Source organism: Acipenser ruthenus, chromosome 27 (assembly GCF_902713425.1).
Source record: "Acipenser ruthenus chromosome 27, fAciRut3.2 maternal haplotype, whole genome shotgun sequence".
NCBI lineage: Eukaryota > Metazoa > Chordata > Actinopteri > Acipenseriformes > Acipenseridae > Acipenser > Acipenser ruthenus.
This window is the reverse complement of record NC_081215.1, coordinates 15,674,006-15,700,773: the sequence shown is the minus strand read 5'-3', so window position 1 is coordinate 15,700,773 and position 26,768 is coordinate 15,674,006. Positions and strand designations below refer to the sequence as shown.

Sequence of the window (26,768 nt, the reverse complement as noted above, 5' to 3'; positions counted from 1 at the left end):
ACACAATCAACATGGATGACAATCAGAGACAATCAATTAGAATCACTGAGCTCTCCTAGATACCCCATTGTGGATTGCAGGCCACCTGGAAAAAGTCTTAAAAACGTACACTTCTCCGTCAGCAGCAGGTTTTTTAGGATTCAAGATCTTGTCAAGTGTTAAACTCCTCTGCTAATACCACAGTCACTGAACATTAGGCATTACACTGAAGATGTTTTATGAATGGTGTCATTTGTGAATCAGTATTTGAAAAAACACAATAAACGTTTTCTTTACCATCACTATACTCTTCTTCCTCATCATCATCATCATCATCATCATCATCTATATCGTCACCATCACCATCCTCCTCTTCCTCTTCACTTTCTGTGTCTCCTTCTTCAGGTTCGTCCCCATCTTCATCACTTAATTCATCTGGCCATGGTGGGGGAGGGGGGGAGGGGGAGGCTTATACAGTCAATCGTGCTTAAAGCTATACTGCTTCCTTATACAATTCTAAAGCAGCCTGACATCACTGACTGCAGTGCTCCTGACGGCGACACACTAGGTTATAACAGGACCCACATCACAGCATGTGGAACAGCATATCATAGTCGCTGCAGTTTTTGAAAAACGACAATACCAAATGTGTTAAAAAGGGCAGTCACAACCAAAAGCACAACAAACCAGGATAGGTGGTTGAATACTTTCGAGTTTCATGTTTTGAAAAGTCATCTCGAAGAGTTACTGTCAATACGATTAATCCAGACTTTCTTTACTTTTATTATTTTTAATTTGATTTGGTTCTAATGATAAAAATATGAATGAGTTTGTATTGTAAAGCGCCCTGGGATGCTCTGCATGAAGAGTGCTATATAAAAGCAAATTGTATCGTGTTGTATACATATGAGTTTATAGATAAGACCGTGCACTTGAATCCAATCAACATGCCGGTAGAATGCAGCAACAAAGTAATCCGACAAACAAAACTAATTTCAATATACGCATAGTAAATAAACTGACTTGCTTATAGAAACACATTTAAAACAGCTTTCAGATATTTGAACTAAGACTTCAGGCTGTGGGCTACAATGCCCCTTTGAATTCACATGCTTATTTTTCAAATTCTGGTAAGCACGGTCTTCCTCAAATTACTATTACTAGTTGGTCCATGTCGGTAGCGTCCCTTTGTTTGTTTAGCAGCTTTGCCCAGTTTACTGCTTATTATAGTTTCACAATGGTTCGGGACCACACCTAATATTTAATTTTCTTTCAATACTTTTGTGTTTGGCTCTTTTAGTCAGTTTAGCATCATTATTTATTTTTCATTAGGTCTACCAAGAGTAATATAACAGACACGACTTCAGCTTTTCACTCCTTAGGATGCATTTTATTTTAAAACAAAGGTTTAAGTTAGGGTATGCATTTTATCATACTTGAATACATAGTTGTAATTAATTTCTCTGTTCTTATGACCAGTTTGCTTTATGACTTACCTTCGTCACTGAGTATGGAAGCACTTTGTCTTTTGCCTTTGCCTAGGTACGCATTCTTATTAATGAGTTCATCCTGGCTGTCCTCATCATCCATGGCTGGTCATTAGAAAAATGATCACTGCAAAATTGAAAAAAAAAAATCAGTTAGTTACATAGTTCATTAGTCTACTGCTTTCCCAGTGTTTGTTTTATAGAGGTTAGCCGTTCTGTTATACCGCAATGGGATGGCACATAAAGCATGGCTGAGAATGACACTTATAATGACACCTGTTCTAAAAACACTGCTTACTGATGAAGCACTTCACATAGACACAACTCCTGTGCTCTCTGTTTTGTTTTTGGTATAGGCCTAATACAAAGAGGACAGACAGAAACTTTGGTTTCACAAGGAACATAATAACTGTAATACAAGAGGGCCATAATAACAAATCATATTTAAATCTCAACAAGTAGAATGAGTCATTGAATTCCCCAAATAATGCTGTGCCAGAAAATGTGAGAACTGGAATGTACCAATGCCTAAAACCGTTCTTACATGTGTCAGAAATATTGACAAGACAGGGAATATTCTGATACAACACCAAGTGCTTTACCTATAACATGGGGAATCCCACTAATATTGAACATTTCCCATTTATGCAACTTCTTACAGTCTACTCTGTACAGTGTGCAATAACCTAGAGGATCTGGACAACAAATGAAGGCCAACTGGCAATGTACCTACTGTCTATACAAACAACACACTGTTGCACACAGTAGATTTCCTGACAAGTCACACAGCAGACAATTCATGTGTATTTGTTCCTCTTCTCTGCAACCATACATGGCACAAAATAAATGACCCCAGCAAGCTACCTTTTTTTCATTAAATGTGTAATTAACTAACCTCAATTATATTTATAGTGCTTATAGAATTAAAGCACACGCTCCATTACCCAAAGTCTTCTTGCAACACAGATTTTGATATCCAGGTTTTGGACAGCCAAGTGTCATTCTGAAACTCACTCCCAGGGTTACAACAAATGTGTATGTTTGACAGCAATTTGATTGGAGCTAAAGCTGCTACAGCAAATACTGCAGATGTATTTGTAAAAACCAGAAAGAGACTGTCATACTTTTATTGTGTTAGTTTTTGTATACTCCTTCATAATGGTAGGGTCAACATACACAATAGCTGATTGTTATAACAAAGTGTTCACCCAAAACACAAATATACCCACCCACTGTCCAGAAATAGATCTATGAGGATAATCATTTGTGCACATCCTTGTGATTTTCGTATTAGGAAAACTTTTTTTTTTTTTTTTAACTTTGTGTTTTCAAGTTTCCAGAGTTTTAACTTATTCCTCATTTGACATACAACCTGTATACTCTAGCATTTGTTTTACATGCACAATAGATCTTCTAATTTAGTTGGGTACTGGTTTCACAAAACAAATGTTCTCATTTTAAAAAATGTCACTAAACTGTGAAACCAACTTCTGAGTACACCTGCAGAAACTGGCATAAACTACTCTATCAGGCTTTCACTAAAACCATTCTCGGTTGAACCTTCAGCTTATAAAGTAATTTGAAAACATTGCAATTATTGGTGGGATCTTGGGATCTATCCAATTTACATAAACAATGGCAAAATTAAATATTTACATACTGTATTTAAATCACAAAATAGTACCATCTCTGGCATTATCTAAATGTACTGCAGACAGCAGTGCATTGAAGAAACACTGTTTACATTTTATAAATTGGTAAGCAAATTTGAATTCTCATTGGCAGTATTAGGATCAACTGAATCAACCCCCTTGTGCTTATTGGGTGGTTATTTATTCATTCACATTTTTAGGTGTTGGTCTAGGAGGTTATTTGGTGAACTGTACTGTAAAACTAAAAATATCACAACTTGTGCATGCACTCTTAATTGGTTACTGTAATTTATTTATTTACAATGGTCAATTGCCAGAACTAGCAAATCTTTGGTACCTATGCTATTTGAAATCTTTCCTGTTGATTTCTTGAGCAAAACTTGTTAATGTTCCAGTCTCTACAATATTGCAGTGTAGGTTGTATACACATATAACTCGTTTTATAATATGCTTAATACCCTCATGTTATCGGAACAATTTTTACCGTTTTAATAACAATTGTTGAACAAACAAAAAAAAATACATACAAATTAACTAATGTTTGTTACTAATTCTTCCAAATCTATGGTAGTTTCCACGGCAGTCGGGTCAGCATTGCCTATACAATGTAGGTAAGCGACTTGCAATGAATCGGTATGCATTGAAACTAAACTACTTACAAAAAACGTGCGTTTCCGTGTATTGTATTAATTTATTGTTTCAATGTCTAAGTGTATGTATAGTGTAATGAACACAACTCAAGCTGACCAAACAATGAAAAAATGCAGGTAATTAATCAAACTAAAACCAGTTTATTCACAAAGAAGAATAAAATACAACTATTTCACAGTACAGCCAATTATGTATCTATGTTTATCAGCCTGCAAAAAAACACACGTTTGTTGTCGGTTTCGTTTTATTTCACGTCGCAAACGTAAATACAGCACAAGATTTGGACAGGTTTCATAAAACCACAACACATTCACTTCAATCCCTCAAAACCAGTATAAAACACGCGAATTCAAGACGTTTTTTTTTATCAGCCATGCTTGTTTTGTTGTTGACGAGGCCTCTTTATTTTGACTAATATGTGCACCTAACGTTGAAATGTGATTTTAAACATTTTATCAGCCATTCAGGTACTCCTTTGAAGCTCTACAAAGTATTTCCCTCCTCCCCCTCTTGTTTTAAATAAAATACTGTACTTAAAAGCGTTTCGGACCTACCCTACGCTGGGCTTTGAATCAGGTTAGGTTTATTTTGGGTGTTTTGCTGTCCACAGTTCGTGTGTTGACTGACACAGGCGGCTGCTGGTCTCAACGACGGAAATGATAGAACGTGCTCGAATTACTGTTACACACTTAAAGGGATAGTACATATTTAAGCCATACAATACTACCTAAGAAACAATAGTAACCGCACCAGTAGAAAGTCAACATTTAAATTCCAAACTTGTATATCATACTGCCGAGATTACTCAAATATTAATTCCTATAATTATTATTACTATCATGTATGAACCGCCTGTACAAAAGTATACAATTATAACATGGTTGTGTGGGTCACTGCACCTTTAAGTTTCACATTTCGTTCAGTAGCTTGTGTAGTTTCTAGTAGATGCCACCAGATGGCAGTTGTTGCAGAATAGGGGATTTAAAAAAATTCTATATGAGGATCTATTTTGAATACACTTGTGCCTTGCAACATTGAGTCACATTGAGTGTGTGTGGTAACATTGCTAATACTAATGAAAGGGAAGAACACTGATTTTAAATCATTGGTTTCCTATGTGCAGCTCATTGGTGGGGTCCAATTAAGTTAAAAACTGTCTCCTTACAGTTTGATGAAGTGTGTAATCATTATTTTTTCAGAAACAAATGAAAATACTATATTAAAAAATGTACTTTTAATTTTGAACAAAAAAAATTACATAACCCAAGGGTGGCTCTTACTAACATTCTAAAGAGGTAAATGTAAAGCAAGGCTTTACCTTGAGGCCTGTATTACTACTGCTGCTGAGGTCACAAATCTGCACAGTAATAACCTTTTCCTACATTTGTTACTGTATATACAGCATCAACTGATACATGCATATTGTACGTAAAACACTATGAATCAACCATGGGCTGGAATTAGCTGCATAAAACAAACTGGGTTCTATCACACGTCTAATATTCTAATATTCTTTATTTTAAAATTATTTTAAAATAAGTTGCCATAGGAGTCTATTTATGAAAATGGTGTAATAAGTAAAGAACTCCTATACAATTCGATCGTTACTGGCTTTCTGAAAAGGTAACACCCCATACAACAGATAAAAGAGGTAAAATATCAATATAACAATAAAAACCCTTTTTACTTTTCTTTTTATCAGGCACAGTTCCAAGACAGCTTCTCCTCAGCTCTGTGAAAACGCTGTCATTCAGCCCTGGACCTCTCTCAAACAATGCCAATGACGTTTGTTGTGTAGTTTGGACTAAATTGAGACCACAAAAATTACATTTTTGAAAACACGTATTGGTCAGAACATTACTCTAAAGTAATTGTTGCTCGCAAAATAACCCCATGCATCTCACCCATTAGCTACACAGATCTCAGGTGTGCAGTTTTGAAAGAAACACGTTATAGCAAACATGGATTTTCATTTTAAAACAGACATCTAGTTGTACACTAGGCCAAACAAAGTCCTCAGTTTGCTTGCCTTTCCTCACAGGAAGTCTGTGGAACCTGGGACCCCCTGAGGTAAAATAAATAGAACACATGTAACAATATATTTGCCACTTTGAGATTACAGATGACAATTTATTGTGGGTCATCATAAGATTCTTTCTTTCTTTCTTCTTATTCTTTGACCATGTGCGTTGTATATGATGAAATGGATAATCAATTAGTGTTTTAAATGTTGTTTTTTTTTTTTTTTAATAACCATTGTTGGTTTTGGAGATGACTAGTGTCTTTATTATACATTTCAGTAAAATATTATTCAAAAACAAAAAAAGGAATACAATATTAGTGAATTACAAAAAGATTGTCTTAATATTTCTTGGCTGGCATTTATCTGTATTAACTTAATACGTGCAGGCACCTCTACTCTAGATTATTATTATGAAGTACTGTAATGTTTTTGTTTTTTAACGTATTGCTAGAACCAATTTGTACTATGGTTCCTTGCTTCTGTTTTTAACTAACCATTAAGCAATTAAATATGGCCTCATTTTGTGTCCTTTAGCTTCCTGTTTTTCTAATATTGAAGTGATGTTTTCAGGCTTCTGTTTTAGACGCATCCTACTCGGGGTTTTTCCTGACGCTGAATATTATCGTGCTGTATCTGAACTACGTGCATACTGGCACTGTTCTAATGGTAAAATCATACAAGTGGACAGAGTTCAACCACTATATAGAAACACGGGTAGAGCGCTTTACGAATTGTACGGTGCTTTCGCGAATAGACAGAACCCCGCCTCCAGTTTGTCCTGTGGTAACCTCTGTTAATATGAGTCTTTCACTGCGTCAATATATATAAGTGAATAGTCGCTGGTAGCAGGAAGTAGATTGGGTGAAAATGGTTTATTCCCACAGTAAGACGTGCAGAAATGAACGCTCCTCGCCTCAACTATAACTCATGGAAATCCACCAAACTCATACCGATGAAGACACGCCTCTGTAAACTGGTGATAAGAGGAGGCTTTGAATAAGGCGGGAATAGGAACGCAGCTGCTGCTTTTGATTGGTTAACCCAGACGCCTGTGAATGCGTATAGTCAGGGACGGTTGTGTTACTGGGAGAGGTGTGGGCGGGCTGGTATTGTAACTGAAGTAAAGTTCAGTGTTAAGAAGAGTGCAGTGATAGTAAAGAAATGTAACTTTATCTGCTCTATTAAAGAAGAAAAGAAAAAAACGTGCAACACTGTTTTAATAATCAACTACAATTGATCAAATGGTATTTATTTTTAAAATGCAAGGAGTTCTGAATAATTTAAGGTAAGTATTATATTTGAAATTATATTGTTTTTGTTATTTTGTATTATTTTTTTTAAATGGTTAAATAGGATTGTTACAAAGAATATGCTGTGGTTTTGCCCTATAAAATTATACGAACTTCTAAAAAGAAAAAAACAACCGGGGGTTCAATTTATAATAAATATATTTCATATTTGTATTAATATGTCGGAAAGCATAATATATTTATATTTCTAAAACTATACTTTAAAAGCCTGAAGTTCAAAATTGTGTCAGTCTTTTAGTAAAATGTCATTTTAAAGCCAATACTAATTGATTTCAATTTCTACATGCAACACTACACAAACTCAGTATATTCTGATAATGTCAAAAATGCTTTGCTAATTACATGATGAAAGTGTAATCAAGGGTTTATTTATGGATGTTGAACGGACTGAACTGTTAAACCTGCACGGAAGGTACATTTCAAACGTTATTCAAAAAAAGTACTATGAATTACGTTTTGTAAAGTACTGCGTAATAATGAATTACGTTTTGTTATGGGATATTTTTTACATTGTATGTTGCAAGTTTGTTATTATTATTATTATTATTATTATTATTATTATTATTATTATATACATGCTAACAGTCCCTATATGGTCGGTACAGTCCCGATTTCATAGCAAATGTACCGCGTCCCGATGCATAGAAAGAATGTCCGGATATTTACCCATAGAAAAAAAAGAAGTTTGCAAATGTTGGCAAGTATGTTATTATATTTACAGAACCGCTACAGTAAGAACGACCAGGCTGCATCCAGCAGTAGGAAAGCCACTGACTAACGCACATTGCGCTTGTTTTTGATTCCACTGTGCGTGTGACAGCGGCTAACCTGCTTTTCGGACATCACGTAAGTTACAGCTGTGAGCATCAGGAGGCAGTGCTGCCTGCTTCTATAACGTGTGTGATATACAGAGGGATTGCAGCTCAAGACAGAAGGAGTCCTAGGACAAAAGCGGTATGGTAAACGCATATTATAACCAGGGGAAAGGCATAAGAAAACTGAAAAAATGCAAATTTACAGTTGTAAACTTGTTTAGGGTTCTTACACAGCTTTTTAAAAGTACCAAATAACAAAACAAACAATAATAAACATTAAAAAATAAGCATGAAATAACCGCAGTCCGTTAGATTAGGATTTGCTGTGTATATTTATGGATTTTTAAAATATTGTTTATAACAGTGGATTGTAAAAAGAAATAATGTATAATATTACCTTTGAATACATCATTTGTTTACCACTTTGCAGTTATTTTGTGGGATAATTGTTAATTACTGCTATCGGTAGGATGGATTTAAACGATACATATCAACTGAGTTGTCCAGGGTGGTGGTAGAAAGTTACCCAATAAAGCTTAATAAATGCACCAGGCCTTGTTCAGTTTCTGTGTGTGTGTGTTTGTGTGTAAATGTAGAAGCCAACAGCATCATAATGTGTCCCTGTTCAATATGTAATTTCAGGTTTTCAACGTAGGGGTTCATTTGAACAACCTATACCCTGCCAGGATAAGCCACAGTTGGAATTTTTAGAGCATTTTACAGCACATAGGAATCACAGATGCTGTAAAATACTTGTACCACAGCTTGAAATACTAATCAAGTTATGATACAAGCATTGGTAGTCTTCAATGCAGAAACACATTTTTGAGGTTGAAACAAAGACTACATGCTTTCTGCATTGCTAGCAAATTAATAATATTCAGGAAACAAGTTGTAACCACACAGATTGCTTTAAGTGAACTTGTAGAACAGATTGCCCATTAAAATCATTTTGGCCTATTTAAAGATGATCTATGTGGGGATACCAAGATATTTAGTGGGATGAGTGGGCAATTAATGTCCCACCCCAGTACTCTCTTCTCAGAAAACTTGTCTTTTCAGTTCCGTGCACCAAGAGGACTTTGCTGCCCTCCCTCTAACTTTTTTTGGTTTGTAATATCATACAGCGACTACTGCTCTCTGTACTCCTAACTGTGCAATTGCAGCTGTTAAATAGACCAATGTGCTCATTGAGACCCTCATTATTTGTGTGCAATTGAGTAATTTGACTAATTTGCATTGCTCTTAAGCCTACATAGGGCGTAGTGCCTGGCTGCAAACTAATGCAAACACCATGTATAAACAGGTGACACAATTACCTGTGCAAGTCTTTATGGAGCAAACTTAGTGTAGAATCTGCACTACTGTTCCTAAATAGATCATTGTCTCCTCTTCAAATACACTTTTAATAAGCAACCCCTCTCATGAGTGAAGAATAACCGAATTTAAACAAACGTTTTTAAAAGAGCAAGAAAATGAAAATACAAGAAGAAAAACACTTAAATGACATAATCCCCACAGAGTCCTTGGTTTTGAGTTAGTAACTACTTTGCTACAATTTGCTATTATTATAGTGTAGAAGTGTGCATTTACTTTACAAGTCCAAGTTAGGGGCTAGTTAAGTACAGAGAGAGTTTCTTTAAAGCAGATACCATAAAAATATGCATGTCTGGACACTGCAATACACTGCACTTGGTCTAGGAAAAACAGTTTCCTTTTCCATGAGTCTTTTAAACATCCTGTGGCTGCCTTCAAGTTTCTGTCACATATCAGAGGTATAAAAAAGCCTTGCTCTACTGGCAAAATGAAAAATGGGAAAAATTCAGTTGCCAGAAAAATCCTCCTTTTTATGCACTAGAGTGAAATACTTTGCAGTTTGGGATTTTTAATAGAGATAATTTCATATCCACACAAAGATACTGTATTACACAACCATAAATACATGATCTTATGACGGTATGATATATAATTAGTCTAATGGCCTACATTGAAATGAAGCTCTAAAATGCCATGGCAATTGCACTGATGTAATTTGTTACTATTTCAAAATGACACGTTATATTTGTTTATTTAGCAGACTCCTTTATCCAAGACAACTTACAGAGACGAGGGTGTGTGAACTATGCATCAGCTGCAGAGTCACTTACAAATACGTCTCACCCGAAAGACGGAGCACAAGAAGTCAAGTGACTTGCTCAAGGTCACACAGTGAGTCAGTGGCTGAGGTGGGATTTGAACTGGGACGTCTTGGTTATAAGCCCTTTTCTTTAACCACTGGACCACACAGCCTCATATCCATCTGCACCACGAACCCAGTCCTTAAAACACAGTCTTATTCAGTATCAAACGGGCTGCAGTATACATCAATCTGCACTTAGATATTATGCAAACAGCAATATCATTTGCATGGATCAAGTATAATTCACCAGCCTCCAATGTTTCTCTGATGGCCCTCACGTTCTTCCTACATATTTTATTCTAAAGTCCAAGATTTAAAACCCTGCCAACTTCCTTCATTATAGCGTGTTGGAGAGTGTTCTGCCAGCACGCCATCCTAACTGGGGCTGACAGTCCAAACTGAAATCTGAAAATCTATGATTGAGGATACCATCAGAGACAAGCCACACAACACCCTCCACAGTTTGAAAGACAAAGGCAACTTAAAATATCTACACCAAAAAGGAAACTGGGTATGTTTATGACATAGTGAACTAATGTATTCTTCTGGTTGTTTTTTTTTTTTCTGTAACTATCATTTTCTATTTTAGTCATCACATCCTGGGGATTTTTTCTAACTAACAAGTTTAAAGAACTCACATGTCCTCTAATTCCCTCTGGTACATCAGCATAACCATTACCCTGCCCTCTGGTGGATTTAAGAAGTACCACATTTGTTCTCCATGGTACAGCTGACTGATGGATTTCATCCACTAGGGACAGATTCATATTTACACTGCTGCTTGAACTATATTTGACCTAAAGAGCAGTCAACGTTTAACCAGCAGCAACGCAAAGGAAGTATTTCATTGGAATTGGGGCCAAGTTTCTACAAATTGCCTCCTCTACACTAAGGCAGCACGTTTCCCTGAGAGCTGGGCTGAAGCCAGGGGTTTTCTCATTCTATTACAAACACAGTGCACTTAATTTCTTCAACAAAGAGACTTTAAATTCACCTTCTTACCTCTGACCCCTGCTGCTTGCATGCTCAGTATTGCAAACATTGAAATAAGAGAACCTGAGCCAATGAGGTTGCAGAGAGGAAGATGACATCACAATTCGCTTATACTAGCCCATTTGTGTATTTATAATAATGAGAGGTAAGTAAGACGTTTTGGCTTATGTCTTCAATGTACACTGAATAGGTATGTCAGCTTGATAATTCCATGAATCTCATCTGTCCTGCACTTTTATTCACTATACATTTGGTGCTTGGTAAAAAGAAAAAAAAAGTTATCAGTTTTCTGGACTTGCCTTCTAGGAATTCTGTTCCTGCTTTACTTCCTAGGTCATTTTACCCCAGTTGTTCAGGGTCAAAGCATCTTAACTGGCTCGCAAAGTTGTTAGGGGAAAGCAGCTGGTTGGTTAGAAACCTAAAGGGGTCAGGACAATTTTGTTATGTTCGGTTGTTAAACGCTCAGCAGAACCCTGTTTGTGTTTTGAGTTGTGTGTGTAGTGCTCATGTTGCTAAGATAGGATGCCGTAAGGCAGTGTGAGTTGTACATTAAATCAGTGAAAAACTACACAATAAAACGTGCTGTTTAGTTAACCTTGCAGAAGTTGTGAGAATCAGTTATCGCACCATAACAAATTTCACTTTCCAGGTGACAAAGGAAGACAATCGGAACGGCAGATTTTAGTACCAGATGTTTTCAAATGAAAACATGTTTGCTTAATACATGCATTTCTTTCAAAACTGCATATTTTTTCTATCTCTAAACTATGCTGTTAGCTGCACTCACTTTAAGTACTACAATGAAACAATCCAGCCTTTCCTTACATTTAATACACCAGGAAGCTGCAAAATATGCTTTTGTTTGTATCACTATTTATAGCCTCCTTTCCTGAGTTATTTGTACATTGTTCGACAGCTAGAATAATGTTTACAAGTAGTTCTTGGATAAAACTGCCTTGCACACATTTTGGCTTAAAAATATCATGGAACAGAGTGCAACTGTATTAAAATGATTCTTTATGTCATACACACTTTTGTAATATTTAATTTCTTGCCTATTTAAAATACTATCATCTGTACTCTCTGTCATTCTCTGTTGGTGTTTTGCTTTGGATCATTATTATCAAGCGTCTTCACTTTTCCAACAAATGCAGGCTTTTTTTAACCACTTTTACATATTTCTATAAAACACCCTGTAACAGGGGGGAGACCTGTGCTGACTCTTCTGACGTGTTCATAGTGCTGCAGTTAATATTCTGCTGTTTCCCTCAGGTCTGCCCTCCGAGACGTAAAAGGTGTGCCGAAGCGCTGGAGAAAAATCAGCAGGGACGGAAATCCCCACAAGAAAAATAAATAAACAAATAAAGAAAAGAATTAGCGGTAGCGGGGAAAACTCTTGGGCAGCCCCGGTGAAGAGTGTATAGCAGGCTGAGGGAGCCGCTAGTGTAGGACGGAGACCCGGGCCGTGCGGGTAGCGACGGTTGGGGTGAAGCTGCCGAGCGCAGCACCTTTTATTTTGTAGTTTTGTTTACTGTGTTTTATTTTTCCTGTTCCTTTCGCCTTTTGATTATAGTTTTGTTGAAACTCTGTACCCTGTACCGCCCTGGTATAGTTGTGGCTCTGTCGCTACCATAGCTGGTACGGCAGACCACAGACAATAGCGCCCTCTGCGGGCTGAAAAGAAATTAAGCTCCCATAATAAAACTGGGCACCTGTGCGGTGTTTCAGAATTACCTCTCTGTGTCCTGTGTCAGTGAATTACCCACCACCCTTCCACACACCCTTTTTTAATTGATAAATGTTCCATTTCAAGGGAAAACTGGATTCTATGAGAGAACACATTGAGCTGTGGATTCGTCAGGAAACTTTGGATTAATACCAACATTTGAAACGTGGTGCCAACATGATTAATCATCCATAACTATTAAACATTCAATAGTGATACATTTAGAAATACTAGAAGAAACTTAATAAATGAATGACAGACATTTTGACTAGAAGTCTTTTTCAATGTCAATGATTCAGAATAAAATTGACATGTATTTTGTACTGTATAAAAGCTGCATCTCCCTGTTATCAATCTATTTCTTTAAAATACACTTTGACAAGAGAAAGACTTGTAGTCAAACTCTTTCTCAAAGAATATATTTATTTAAGTATTATTAGTGTTTCTGTAGTTATGGATTAGCAAAACCAATTTAAGTCACAATGGGTAAGACAGAAGTCAGATCTGACAGTCTTTGATAGAGGCTGTGGTGCTCTACTGGCAGGTGCTTCTATAACCAAGGATGCACACATTACTGATGTTTCACGAGGAACAGCCTCAAGCTCTCTGGCCTCTCGTCACTTGAACTCGGGAGATTTAAAGTTTTATTAGTATAAAAACATATATACAGTTTGATATTCAATAAACTGCTATAGACTGTTGTCCATATATGTGAATATCACATTTTCATTCATTCACAGAAAAACAGTCATTACTTTGTGATTAGTATATGTAGACCCCGTTTGTCTGGATACTGGATAGATTTTTTTATTGATTTATAGTCAGTGATTGTTTTTTCATGTTGACCTCTTTTTACAGGCACACTAAAGACCTGCAATCTCTTTCAATGGGCTGGTATGTTTTATGGGTGTATTGTATGGCACATAGCAGGGTTTCTAACATCATTTTAAGGTTATAACTAGATGGCGCACAAACTACATACATTTTTAACCAGAAGTGCAGTGGTGCATGAAAATCAGCATGTAAAACGATTTTATGATTTGTAGCAAAAGAAAATGCAATTAGAAGTTGTACCAGCACATTGTCTCAGTTGATCCAGGAATTATATTTTTCATAGGATAAGTCCAAACATTACACTAGAGCTATGAATTTAGGTTGAGAGAACTGGATTTATTTAGCCTAGAACAAAAGATTGTTTAGGGCGGACTTGATTGAAGTCTTTAAAATCTTAACAGGAGTTGATAAAGCTAACCTTAAGACAATACTTTCAGCACAGCACAGAAACAGGACCAGAGGTCACACAGCTGGAAAGTGAGTGAAGACTTAGGACAGAGGGTAGGAGATGTTTCTTCACACAGAGTGGTGAGGGTATGGAATGGGCTACCTAGTCATGTTGTTGATGCTGAATCATTGGCTTCCTTTACAAAATTTTGAGATTAACCAGCTTCTAGGAACTGCACGAGCACTGATGGGCAGAATGGCCATTCCATACATTTACTTTCTACCTTGTATCAGGTGTTTAGATCAGCTAAATCAGGGGTGCCCAATCCTGGTCCTGGAGGGCTGATGCCCTCCTGGTTTTTGTTCAAACTGTACACTAAATTGATTAATTGGACCAATTAAGCTTCTAATAAGGACTTGATTGGTCCAATTAAGTAATTTAGGGCACAGTTGTAACAAAAGCCAGGAGGGCATCGGCCGTCCAGGACCAGGATTGGGCACCCCTGAGCTAAACAGACCCAGATTTATCACATCTGTCTAAAGAGAGGCGTGTCTAAGAGAGGCGTGTCTAAGAGAGGCGTGTCTAAAGAGAGGCATGGTTAAATAGAGGCGTGTCTTTTGTTAGTAAACCATTAACACTGGTTACAGGCTGAAAAACCATGAAACATTTATTCACAACATAAAGAAATATCAAAACATAGCACACATAAACTTTAATATATTTATACACATACAGTTCAAAGTAATACATCAGTAAAATAAAAGGGCATCCTGTGACAAAATATTTCTATTTCATGCTTTTGTAGTATGTCATTTTGCGAAAAAAAACTAACAAAAATAGATTTCATTTTATAGGATAAAAATATATAGTTTGATATACAGTGATCTGCACCTTTCCTCTGCTTGCTGGCCCCAAGCTACCTCCAGGTGGTCTCCCTTGATGATAGGACTGCAAGACATACAAAAATAATCTAAGTGACCTTTTTTTATTTGGTTTGAAATAGTTGCTTAAGCTCTCCAGGTACACAGTGTAATAACAGGAATAATAGGAATAATTACAGCTGCCAAAGATGGCAAATATTTTGTTTAGATGTTGAAAGTCCTCTTTGTATCCCTTGAGAGAGAAGTACATAAAGGACACCTTCCACCAATAGATAGTTTGACCCCTGATTTACTAAACTTTCACTCTTGTTATAAGTTTGCTTCACTTTTTTTCAAATCAAACACAAAATATTTGCCTATGAAATGTATTTTGTTTTTTGCTATGTTGCAGAAGTATAATTAAACAACTCAAAATGTTAATTTTAAGAACACACACACATACATTTGTATTTCTCTTATGAAAAAGAGGAGCAATTTTTTTCACTGTAGAGAAATTGAAGTTATTTAGCCTATTAACACTAAAGCTGCCAGGCTCTGTTGAGGTTGCAGTGTAGATATTTGATGTTTTGGGTAGTTTTAGCACAAAATAATTATCATACCATTAAACTATAATGACACCACAATTAAAATGAAATACTTTTAAAGCACCAGTCCAATTAAATTAACTTTGCTCCTTGTAAACCACATGTTCACGCATATTCAAGGTTTGGCAAACTTATTCTACAAGATCTTTGTAATTTTTTATATATTCACTTTTATTTACTATTATTTAACTACATTTGCTATTGATTAAAAGTGTTTTTGTATTTCAAGTTGCCAAATTAAAAAATGCAGTTCCAAATATCTTATAAGAACTTGTTCATACTGTGTTTATGGGGGTTTGGTTTAGTTTGGTTAGCTAGGAGGGGGGTGTGAATAACAAAGCTGAACAGATAAACCTGAAGAAGTGAGTCTGGGCTGAGTGTTAGTGTACAGCATTGATCAAAACGCTTTGATATATCAAAGATTGGGTGTTAAAAAGTTATTGGGGATTAAATTAATGTAAAAATAAGGTCTACAGAGCAATGATTAAAACATATATTTTCTTCCTATTGTGTGCTTGTGATTTTTTTCTTCATGAAAGGTCTATTTCCATTGTAACAGTCATGCATGGCTCCAAATAGTGGTGTAGTGTAGTTATTTACTTGGGGCTATGTTGAGACCATCACGCTCAAGGTGAAAGGCATTCTAGTGAATTAGTCTGCTATGTTACCAAGCCCCTCAGCAACGCAAAAACCTAGTCCATCAGCAAACAAAACAAATAAAGTGTAAAGTGCAATGTGAACATGAGTGAACTTAGTGAACCATGAAAAGGGTCTACTTCACACCCAAACAAACTCCACACATTTTCCAGGTAAGTACAAACAATACCAATACAAACCAACTGTTTATAATGAGCCTATTGTCCACACACCCTAATAAACACAACCTCCCATTTTTATAGTGTATTTAAAACATCAAGAGATACTGCCGATCTTACCGCAAAATATTATGTGAGGATAGCCCCAAGCCCTTAGTTAACTGTGGTGTTAAACTGAAGGAATGGGTAGTGCCTGACAGCTTTAGGGTTGAAATAAACCCAGATCCTCAGTTTGGTGTTGTGGCATCAAAACACACAACTCAACCATGAAAGCAGGACTGGTTTAAAAGATTACCAGCGTAGCAGGCTTGGCCTCTTATACTTTCTGATTTGACTGTGCCAAAGAACACTTGCAATAGTATTGGCCTAATGTAGGTATGTCACAAATAACATACAATTTGAGGAAAGATTATAATTCTAATTTGTAATAAATGTCTGTATCTGTATAAACTACAGTAGTTTACAGTCTTATTATTTACAGCTGTCTTGTAACCCCTGTAGGATGATAAGACTGTGTGTGCCACCTGTAGATAACACAAACATTTTTAACAACTTCGCCTCAGCTGTGCACAGCAACTGGCAAAATCAGCAGATCAAAAAAAGTGTGCTTCTCAAAATGGCACAGGGAGATTTCATGACAGAATGTTGGACAAAGTCAAAGCCTTGTACAATGTCCTGGTTTTTCCAAAGTTTTACAACATTTTGGATTTTGCAATGTATTTGACAGTTTCTTTTCGATCAGATTACGATTATATCTCAGTATAAGATAACAACCATTGCTGAACCAGTAGCAAGCCGCTGTGGCAGTAAAGTTAACCCAGAGGAAAGCAGAGATGGGGGGAAGGAGAGAGAGAGGGAGAGAGGGATAGTCTGTAACCCTGGCAAAGTGGGAACCCCGAGTCTCCGTCATGCAGGCGTTCCCCGGTACCCCCGGAGTCATGCTGAGCTGGGCAAGGCTGGCTAAAAGCTGGCAGGCAGCAGGCAGTTCAAACATACACACCCTCTGGATTCAAGCTGGACACAAGTGGATTCTGGAGGTTGCGAGGGTTACCCAGGAACTGTTTAGCTGTGGGCCGTGGAGGGGAGTCTGTGTTTGGGATTGGAGACCCTGCAAACAGAATATTTATCAGTTACAATAACTAGTGTTTTGAATGCTATGAGGCATACTTGGGAAACTGTTGCTTCAGAGAAAAGAAAATGTAACACAAAATATGGCACATATATATATATATATATATATATATATATATATATATATATATATATATATATAGGGTGCTGCTGATATTCACTCTATTAGAAGCCAGAGTGCTTCCACAGGGCTTACTGCTGGCCACTGTGACTTTGAGTGGGTGAAAATCAGCTTGTATCTTACACAGCACCCTATACTATATTTAAAAAAAAATACATATACATATATATATAAAATATAAGAATAATTAAACAGTATATTTCATCATTTCCACAGACTATCTGTATGAGTCCTCTGATATCTGATACAAAGAAATGTCAGATAGCTGTATCACATTAGTTATCAGGGTTTACTGTATATTTTAGTAAAATATTATTCATGTGTGTTTTGTTTGTTATATTCTTCAATAGTTTAGCACCTTATCAGTGAGAAAGTCGACACTGCAGTTTATTACTTTCTCCAAAGGTTGTTGGGACAAAAACGTCCTCCCCATTTAAACCTGCTTGCCACTTTTTCATTCTCGAACCACTTACAATGCCTCCTTCCCACTGCCCTTTCCCAGGTATAGCTGAGCTGGCCGGTCTGGGTGAGGTGTAGTTAAAGATGGCTGGCTGTGTTCCACAGTCATTTTGTCAGGTATAGCTGACTGAGGAAGTAGTAGTGCAGCAGTAAAGGTCACATTGTTATTATCTTTAATCTTCTTGTATTCATTGTTCAATGTTTGTATTGTATCTCAACACAAAATAGCAGTTTGATCGATTCCCTGCTGCTGCAGAATTTCCGTGATTTTGTTAAACACTATTACATTTCAAACTGTGCCTGACAGCTGCTCATGAATGTGGTTTTACACCTAAAAGTTGTGGAGAGCTGTCATTTCTTCTGCCTCCCACAAAGCAATAACTTTGTTTTAATGTTGTTGAAGCTGACTTAATGTTGTTGAAGCTGACACCCTGGGATCCTTCGAGAAGCTGCTTGATGAGATTCTGGGATCAATAAACTACTAACAACCAAACGAGCAAGATGGGCTGAATGGCCTCCTCTCGTTTCTAAACTTTCTTATGTTCTTACAGCCTTTGCTTACAGCCACCATTGTTCAAAACAGTTTGTCTCTAACACATGTCACACTTTGACACTGGGGTATGAGATACTAAACTGTACTGTCTGATGTGTAGCTGAGGTATAATTGAGCCTCAGTGGAAACACCCTCCAGCTACACCTCACTCAGCTCAGCTGTACCTGCGGAAAGGCAGTGGAAACAAAGCAGCAGTCATTCTAGAAGCCTGCTACTTTTTCCATATTTGTTTAAAGTTCTGCAGATAACATTTTACAGAAAATTCCACAGCATTTCAGCAGGGAGTGCTACTGCAGCTGTTATTTTGTCTAACCAGCTACACAGCCATATGTAGCAATGCTTGTAGCATAATGCATGATATTTTGTAATATGTTTTACTTCTGAACTTCTCAATGCTTACCAATGCTCTTCCGTGCTTTCACTATGCTTTATTAAACCTTGCTATGCTTTTACTACGGGGAACTTGTATAAGGGCTGCAGAGCAGTGAAGGGAAGCTCCCATGACACCTGGAAGTACAGTTGACTAATTTAAATACAAAAGTGAGATGGGGAGAGACTGAAATCCCTGTGGGAGAGAGAGGCTCTGTACCCCCGTTTGTGTGGCTGTATGGCAGGGGCTCTGCGGGTATGTCCGGCTGCTCTGCATGCTCGCTGTGGGGGTGCTGGGCTGTTACGGGGGTCCCAGTCTGCTGGATGAACTGCTGGAGGTTACACTGCCTCAGCTCCTTGTTCAGCTCCTCCTGCTCCTGTTCCTTCATCTGGAGAAAGGAATGAATTCAGGATTAAGACATTCACAACTAAAAACAGATCTTTGATAGGCAACCACTATAGGGCAGCAATGCACACAATACAGCCTTGACTATATGAACTCCTCCTTGTTCCCCTATTTTGATGCATGCAGTGCTCTTCTGCCTTGTTGCTCCAGAGAAGAAAGAAGAGTGCACAAGGCATCTGTATGGACAGAGCAGCTATCCAGTTTCCACAGAGCACACATGCTTAATACTAAACTCATTGTAAATGATTAATGGAAACCTGGCCACTGAAGCCCCAGGTTTATATTTCCTCTAGACAGGTCAGACAGCTGAATAATCTATTCAATGGCTTGCACAAAACCATACAGTTGCCATGTATTAAATGTAGATTCACATTGTGTCCACATGGGGGCATTGTATACATAATATCCTCCTGGAATCAGGACCAACTGTGAGATTTGGAAAACTCAGTTGGGTTATGATAGTTCAGACTACTATTTGTACCATGGGCTGTTCTAAAAGTGACAGAAATATGTTCCAGTTGTTACTCGTTTTAGCAGTGAAGTGGGATCTGCTGCATGGGATCTGAACATGCCTGGACTCCTGGATGCCTGGATGCCTTAGGAATGTTTGGATTAGCGTGCAGGTTGAGGAGAAGTTATTTTAAGGCTGAACAAACAGCCAATTGTAGCATCTGATTTGGCACTCAAATCTCATGTACGTATTGTCAATGGACAAGGTTCAATAAGTGACAGTATTTCCTATGGAAGTTGTTTCACCTTTAATGGAACTACCACAGGGCCAATCTGAGTACACCTCCCTCTAAGGTTAGATGAGAAAGAAATTATTGCTAAATGGTATATTTGCAGAAATGAATGTGTGTATTACCATATTCTTATTTTGTCCATGTGTAATCGTACGTAGGCCTACTTGTGTCCAATTTTAAGGTCCCTTTTTCTGCTTTTCATCAGTTTTTTTTAATATTAGCGGCAACATATTTTTGTCCAAAAAAATTGTAACCCACAAAAATTTACTGAATAAAAGAAAAAACTGTGGGACTTTAATTGATTAAAATCATATAATTTCAGAGCTTAATTTGAATGCAAAAGTTCTTACTGTGCAAAATATTTGGGGGAATTCTATATCACACGGGGCTGTGAAAAATCAGTTTAGAGATCGTTCAAACGCTCTGAATAATTGGTTATAGGTTCTGTAATTGGTTATAGGTTTAGTATTTCTAGAAGGTAGACATAGTAAAGATATTGAATACATGTTGTCATTTGTCATTTAATTTATTAAGTTTATTTTTTATTATTTCTAAATTCAGCACTATTGAGTGTTTAATAGCTATAGATAATACTAGAGGATAGTACCTGGTTTATTAGGGTACATTAAAGGTGCAAAAACCAAGGTTTATGAACCTTGTCACTAGCCACCCCACCCTTTCAATTCAATGCTAGTTTTGATTTGTACAAATTTTAATTTCTGCTGCTTCCCAATGATCACTTTATGTGCTAGAGGTGGAACGCTTAGGAGTGACATACAGCACTACAAATGATTAGGTGCCAGGAGAGGCCACTTCTAATCTAAAGCAGCGAGGCATTCTGTTTCAAAGGTATGTGTGCATCAGAGTTGGGGTGCACCTTCAACAGTGGGATTGATCAGGTTTGTCCTCGTACCTGAAGGATTCTCTCAGCCTCCTGCACGGCTCTCTCTGTGACGCTCAGGTAGGTTTCCAGCTCGATGCTCAGCTTGATCTTGGCCTCTATCTCGTCTTTCATCCTGGCCAGGGCCTCCTCTGGATCTGTGTGACTCAGTCTCGAGGCGGATTTGCTCTTTTTGGTCCACTCTGCGCTATCCAGCTGGATGTTGCGCTCCAGGGACTCCGACTTGCTGCTGAAGTTGGAGAGTTTGTGGGCGCAGTCCTGCAGGGCCTTGTGCAGGTCATTCAGGTGCCTCTGCATGGCCTGCTCGCTCTCCTGCTCAATCTGCAGCTCGCTCTCCCAGAACTCCCCCTCCTCCAGCTCCACCCCATTCTTCTTGATTGTGAGCTCCAGCAAGGACAGCTCGTCCTCCAGGTCTTTCTCAGTTGGCCTCTCCCAGGAGTGGATCTCTGATTCCAGGGACTTCATCTGTGATTCCAGAGCGTGAAGCTGCTCCTGCTGAAGCAGCATCTTTTTGAAGATGTCCTCTTTGGAAACGTGGGCAACAGGAGAAGCCTGGTCCCTAGTGTCTCTGGAGTCACCTCCGTTTTGTCTGTGTTGCTTAAATTTACTCCTTGGTGAAAGATCCCCTGTCCCCATAGGTCCCAAACTGAATGTCATGGACTTCTTCGGCTCCCTGCGTTTGGGCAGCTCTGTGCCCTCAGCTCTGTTTTTAACGGGAAGACTCGCCTTGACAAACGTCCTTTCAGGAGGCTGGGTGTCTTTGCTGGAGGAGGGTCGCTCGCTAGCGCTGGGGCCAGTCCGCCGCAGGATGAACTGCACGTCGTTGGCATACTGTCCGCAATTTGCCAGAGACTCCAGAGGTTTTTCATTGGCCAGCAGCTGCCTCTCTGTATCCCGTAGCTTCTGAATCAGAACATAGCGTCCCGTTTGACCTAGAAACAGAAAAACACAACTTATCTGACCATCCTCTTAACAAAAATGAAAACAGCAGGTATTAGTCCCTGCAATCCTGCAGATTTCAAGCCAAGGGCACTGACTTTTTTGTTGCACAGTATCTAAATGGGAGAACTAAAGTAGAACTGTAATAGATTTTAGTTTAAGTTCTGTTGATTTAATCATGAAAGGGGCTTTGAGAAATTCTTATTTACACAGGAGTTTAGTACAAAGTACAGGCAAACCTGTTTAACGCAACCTCTTAGGGGAAAGGTGGTCTTTATTTACAAGTAGCATAGAACACTTCTGAGTAACATATTTCACAAACAAAAACATTCTTAACCATTTACCAGCTTTGTTTAAATAGCACAGCATCTTATCTCAGATAGTAATATATTTGAACCTGTTCAGCACTAACTTTGCAGAAAAAACTACACTAGGATAATGACTTAAATAGCCTCAGTGTCTTTTACTCACAAAATAAATAATGGTCTGTTTGCAGTGGAGGTAGCTTTCCTGCCGTAAGAAAGCAGTAAGCAGTCTGCCGTTTTATTTCCTTGACCTGTATATAGGCCTGCTGTGTTGAAAGTGTTAACTGATGTATATGCAGAGAAATCACTAAACCATTGTGCTTTAAACTGTCTTTTAATTCATCACTTTCATCATTAGTTTTATTTAGCTTTATTTTAGTACACTATTATAGGATTACATTTGAATTATGACATAGTACCGCCTATAAATCCATGCACAATTATTTAATGCTAACCCTCCAGAAAGGCAAAGCCATCAGTCATCTTTATCACAGTTTTTTTGTTTTGTTATTTTCAACAGCAGCACTAATTACAATGTATTACTCTTAAAAACACCAAGCCTGCCTAAAACATGATTCAATGCACTGTTTTAGCAAACAGAGATTTCTTTAGTGTCGTATCAGATATCATGGTTTTTTTTTTTTACTGTAACATGTTTCTTTCAAAACTGTATATCTGAGATCTAAATAACAAACGAGGGTGCACAACAGGTAAGATTCATGGATATATTTTACTGGCTACAATCACTTTAACTGCTTTACAGCTAGTTTCAATCCCATTCCCAACCAAGCTCTTGATAATGGCCAGACTTGTTAACTGTGATTGTAGGAGCCTCTTACCGATTGCCTGGGCCAGTGCGATCACCACCTCCTGGCATGATGTCTGCTCTGACAAGCCGCACACCACCCTCATAATACCATCCACCCACACCTTCAGCTCCATTACCACGGCAACGCCAGACAGGGGCTCTAGACCATCGTAGTCACTGACCTGGAAGAAAATAAAGCCCCATTTAGAAATCAAACACAAACAAGCAATTAATGGAGCTATAATGCTCCTCCTTTAGAACACTGTGCTACTTGTGTACTTGTGAGATCAAACAAAACAAACTATTCAGGCTGGGAATTTGCCTTCACTGAATATACTCCTAACTATCGGTGTCTCCCTTTATATAGCATGGGGCTGGGGCTTGAGTTACCATCAGTTATTCAATCAAGGCCCCAGCCACATTCCCCTCGTGGATTCTGGCAGGGATGGAATTAACCCAATCCCTGCCAAACTTATAGTCAAATTAATTCATCTTTATTTACACAAAGATACAACAACCCTACACACACACACACTATTTACACCCACAGGGCTTCCGCCCTGCCACACACACACACACACACACACACACACACACACATATATAATACAAATGATCTGTTCCATATTATACCAGTTGTTTAACACTTTGCATTTTGCAGTAGACAAAGCTAATAGACTTGCTGATCTATGACATGCTGAAGCTGAAGACGGGTGCTGACATTACTGTGCAATGAATAAAAGTAACAACCAAGTTAACCACTGACCCTGCCTCTTATGATCTGATACTGCTATTTTGGCTATCAGCCAAAATGTGGTTGACAGCCTAATATCGTACGAGACAGAATGAACTGGGTGTGACAGCTACACCCAGAGCAGCTCTGTGTTCATGCCTGAGAGCTCATTCATACTGCTTCCACTGGCTGCAGGGCGTATTTCAAATGGCTTTGCTCTGTCAATGAGAAGCTGAGATAGCCACAGGCTGTATAAATGAAACAATACAAAAAGAGTAACAGTACATAGGTGATATCATTTTGTACTCCCTTATAAATTACTTACATAAAATGATTTGGATTATGTTACATGAATAATGCATTTATAATTTCTATAGGATTTATCAGGAATAAGTTATTGTAAAAAAAAATGAAGTAATTCATAAGGGAGTTCATCGACCACCTAACTATAGAGAAACATTCAATCATAATTCATAAAAGTAAACCCAAGATAAGCCATGTACAGTACCAATGTATTTAGCCAACATGCTTTATGTTATAGAATGGTGGGGTCACAGTGTCACATGACTTCCCTGGAATCAGGAATCATAGATACTGTATATGTCCAGATATCAAAGCTAAGCTCAAAGTCATTCAGACCCAGTTATAAAGAGTCATTAGAATGGTTTTATTTTTCTTTCAACATCTGCCTGGGCCTTTGCAGTTCAAAATAGGGCACCTGATCTGTTGTAGGATTTAGATATTTACACCGTTGGCCCTTTAAGAAATAAGAACTTAAGATACATGATTAGAGTATATAGAGTAGTTCAGTCTGCACTTAGAGCTGATACGCATAACTGGCTTTGTACTGTAAACCTCTTAAGAATATGCAAACTGTTGATACTGTACATCCAATTTATTCAACAAGAACACTATTTCAGGACTATTCTTCAGTCACCTTGCACAGATGTCTGATCCCTTAGTAAACTGATATGTTCTACCCACATGCAAAACACAGTCACCTTTTGTCCTTTACTTTTTCTTGAAACAAGAGACAAAATACATGCTTTGTATTCAAACAAAAGAATAAAGCCAGTGCATTCTTGTGTTTCCACTGTTCTTTCCTGTCCAGCAAGTTAGTACTGGAATGTTACTTTACAGGATTGGGATACTGTGCACCCTGCATACCTCCAGTGTTTCTAAATGGGGACCCAATCAGAAGACTAAGAACCTGTTCCCAGTAAGAAATATCCACTCTGTCAGCTGACGGTGACAGAGTGGGCATCACAAACTGAGGGACACTTGAGAGGGAGTTATTTTAATTGAAAACTAAAAGCACTACTCACAGAACTGAGCACATGCAAAATAGTTTTAGACTAAGCTGCTTCCAGTGGAAACTGCTTCCAAATACGCACAGGGGTCAGGCACACTGCCACAGAAAGACATGGTGTCACAAGTGATCCTCAAACCCGTTCTCTCTTATATAAGGTGCTGACTCCTTTTGAATGGAAGGCTTATACTGCTAAAGTATGCGGCCCTTCGATGGAACCAACTTAATTTCTCATGGGGTTCCACACTGATGATGTAGAGGAAACTGAGGTGTGGGAAACCTCTGATATGAAAAATAGTGAATTCTGGCCCACTCAGCCCTCTGTGATCATATTGAAATGTACAAACTAAATAGTTATCAGTGCAGGACTATTACTCCCTGTGGGAATTTCCTGAAAAGAGGGACATATTTGCATACACCCAGATCAATATGTGGATGTCAGAGGTGTAGAACAGGGCTGCCACAAGCAGAACCAGAACCCGCCTGTTCACATGTGGTAAAGCATTGTAGAATAATGTTTGAATCTGCCCATAATGACTCACAAGGATTATCCCTTTCTCATCTGAATGTTATAAAAGACAATGTGAAGAGAACTGAATGTATGGGATGGGATGTAGCGCATACAATGAAATGGGCTCACTTAGGAAAACTAGAACGCAAAGATAGGAAAGCTGTTACGAGTTCAAGTATTCTGCAGGTACGAAGAATGTGAGACTGTAACACACACCTGTGGTTAGCTTTAAGGACACTTTCAGAGCAGAACCAGAAAAGGATTTTCAGCCCTGCTGGGAGCACCCCGATATCTGGGAAGAGAACTGGGTACTGAGATCAAGAGACCATTGGAAGAAGAGCAACTGTTAAAGGCAAGAATATTCTTGTAAAAACTCTGTATTAATTTAGATTATGCTGAGACAGCTACAAGCAGAAATATTATTGCAAAGAACTCTATGTTAGCTTAGTGATGTGTTTAGTGAACCATAAAACACTGACATGATTCAACAACTTTGTAAAGCCCCTGGGAATGCTCACATAGCCAAATTCCTTATCAGCAGTTGCAACTTAGGAAAAGAGGCCCCTTGCTTTTATAAGCGTATCTGTCATGGTACTTGGATTTTCATGGTACAAGAAACTATATTTTAACAACTAAGGCAAAACTTACTGACAGAACAGGTGCTTTAACTTAAGGGCCCCTCGCTTCTATATTCTTATCTTAAAAAGTGAGAGGAGCTTCATAGTACAAGAACATATAATTATTATTAACTAATATATATGTATATATATATATATATATATATATATATATATATATATATTAGTTTTAAGGAGTAGCTTATTACTAAGAAAGGTCATATTAATGTTACAGATAAGGCTGTCTAACGAACCAGATGTTTAGACTTAATTAAGCCTTCTGACGCACAAAGAGAGAGAAAAAGTTCTATAAAAGAGAGGAATAAACTACAATTTATTCATCAGTTGAGTATGTTAACACAGATTTAACTGGTCCATCCTTTGAAGACCACTTTGCGAAGCTGACTGCTGTTTGTTGTACTCAGAGCCTCTTGTTCAGACGACTGTCCTTTCTTAGTCCTGATTTGTATTTCAAGACGTACTTCTAGACATTATATCTCACCTATATTGAATCATGATGTTACTAAGTTAAAGACTATTATTATT

General features: G+C 37.9%; 2 protein-coding genes across 9 annotated transcripts in view; both read right to left on the bottom strand.

Moving 5' to 3' along the window:
* LOC117432359 (PHD and RING finger domain-containing protein 1-like) overlaps positions 1-4,433 on the bottom strand; it is a 29,757-nt gene extending 25,324 nt beyond the window's left edge. For 3 of the 4 annotated variants that reach the window (XM_034054160.3, XM_034054161.3, XM_034054162.3), the window contains exons 1-3: positions 4,324-4,433; positions 1,476-1,593; positions 277-414 (exon numbers count right to left, since the gene is read on the bottom strand). In XM_034054160.3, coding sequence (XP_033910051.3) covers positions 277-414; positions 1,476-1,569 — 232 coding nt within the window. In that variant the 5' untranslated portion in view covers positions 1,570-1,593; positions 4,324-4,433. Of the gene's footprint in view, positions 1-276; positions 415-1,475; positions 1,594-2,361; positions 2,380-4,323 lie in introns of those variants that run through there. The other variant, XM_059001973.1, reaches the window with a different exon arrangement.
* A 10,301-nt stretch (positions 4,434-14,734) lies between these two features.
* Positions 14,735-26,768, bottom strand: part of LOC117432010 (ras association domain-containing protein 8-like) — a 51,940-nt gene continuing 39,906 nt past the window's right edge. For all 5 annotated transcript variants that reach the window (XM_034904739.2, XM_034053377.3, XM_034053379.3 and 2 more), the window contains 5 exons: positions 23,084-23,234; positions 21,013-21,932; positions 19,171-19,339; positions 17,318-17,425; positions 14,735-14,985 (listed from right to left, as the gene is read on the bottom strand). In XM_034904739.2, the coding sequence (XP_034760630.1) occupies positions 14,954-14,985; positions 17,318-17,425; positions 19,171-19,339; positions 21,013-21,932; positions 23,084-23,186 (1,332 nt within the window). In that variant the 5' untranslated portion in view covers positions 23,187-23,234 and the 3' untranslated portion in view covers positions 14,735-14,953. The remainder of the gene's footprint in view (positions 14,986-17,317; positions 17,426-19,170; positions 19,340-21,012; positions 21,933-23,083; positions 23,235-26,768) is intronic.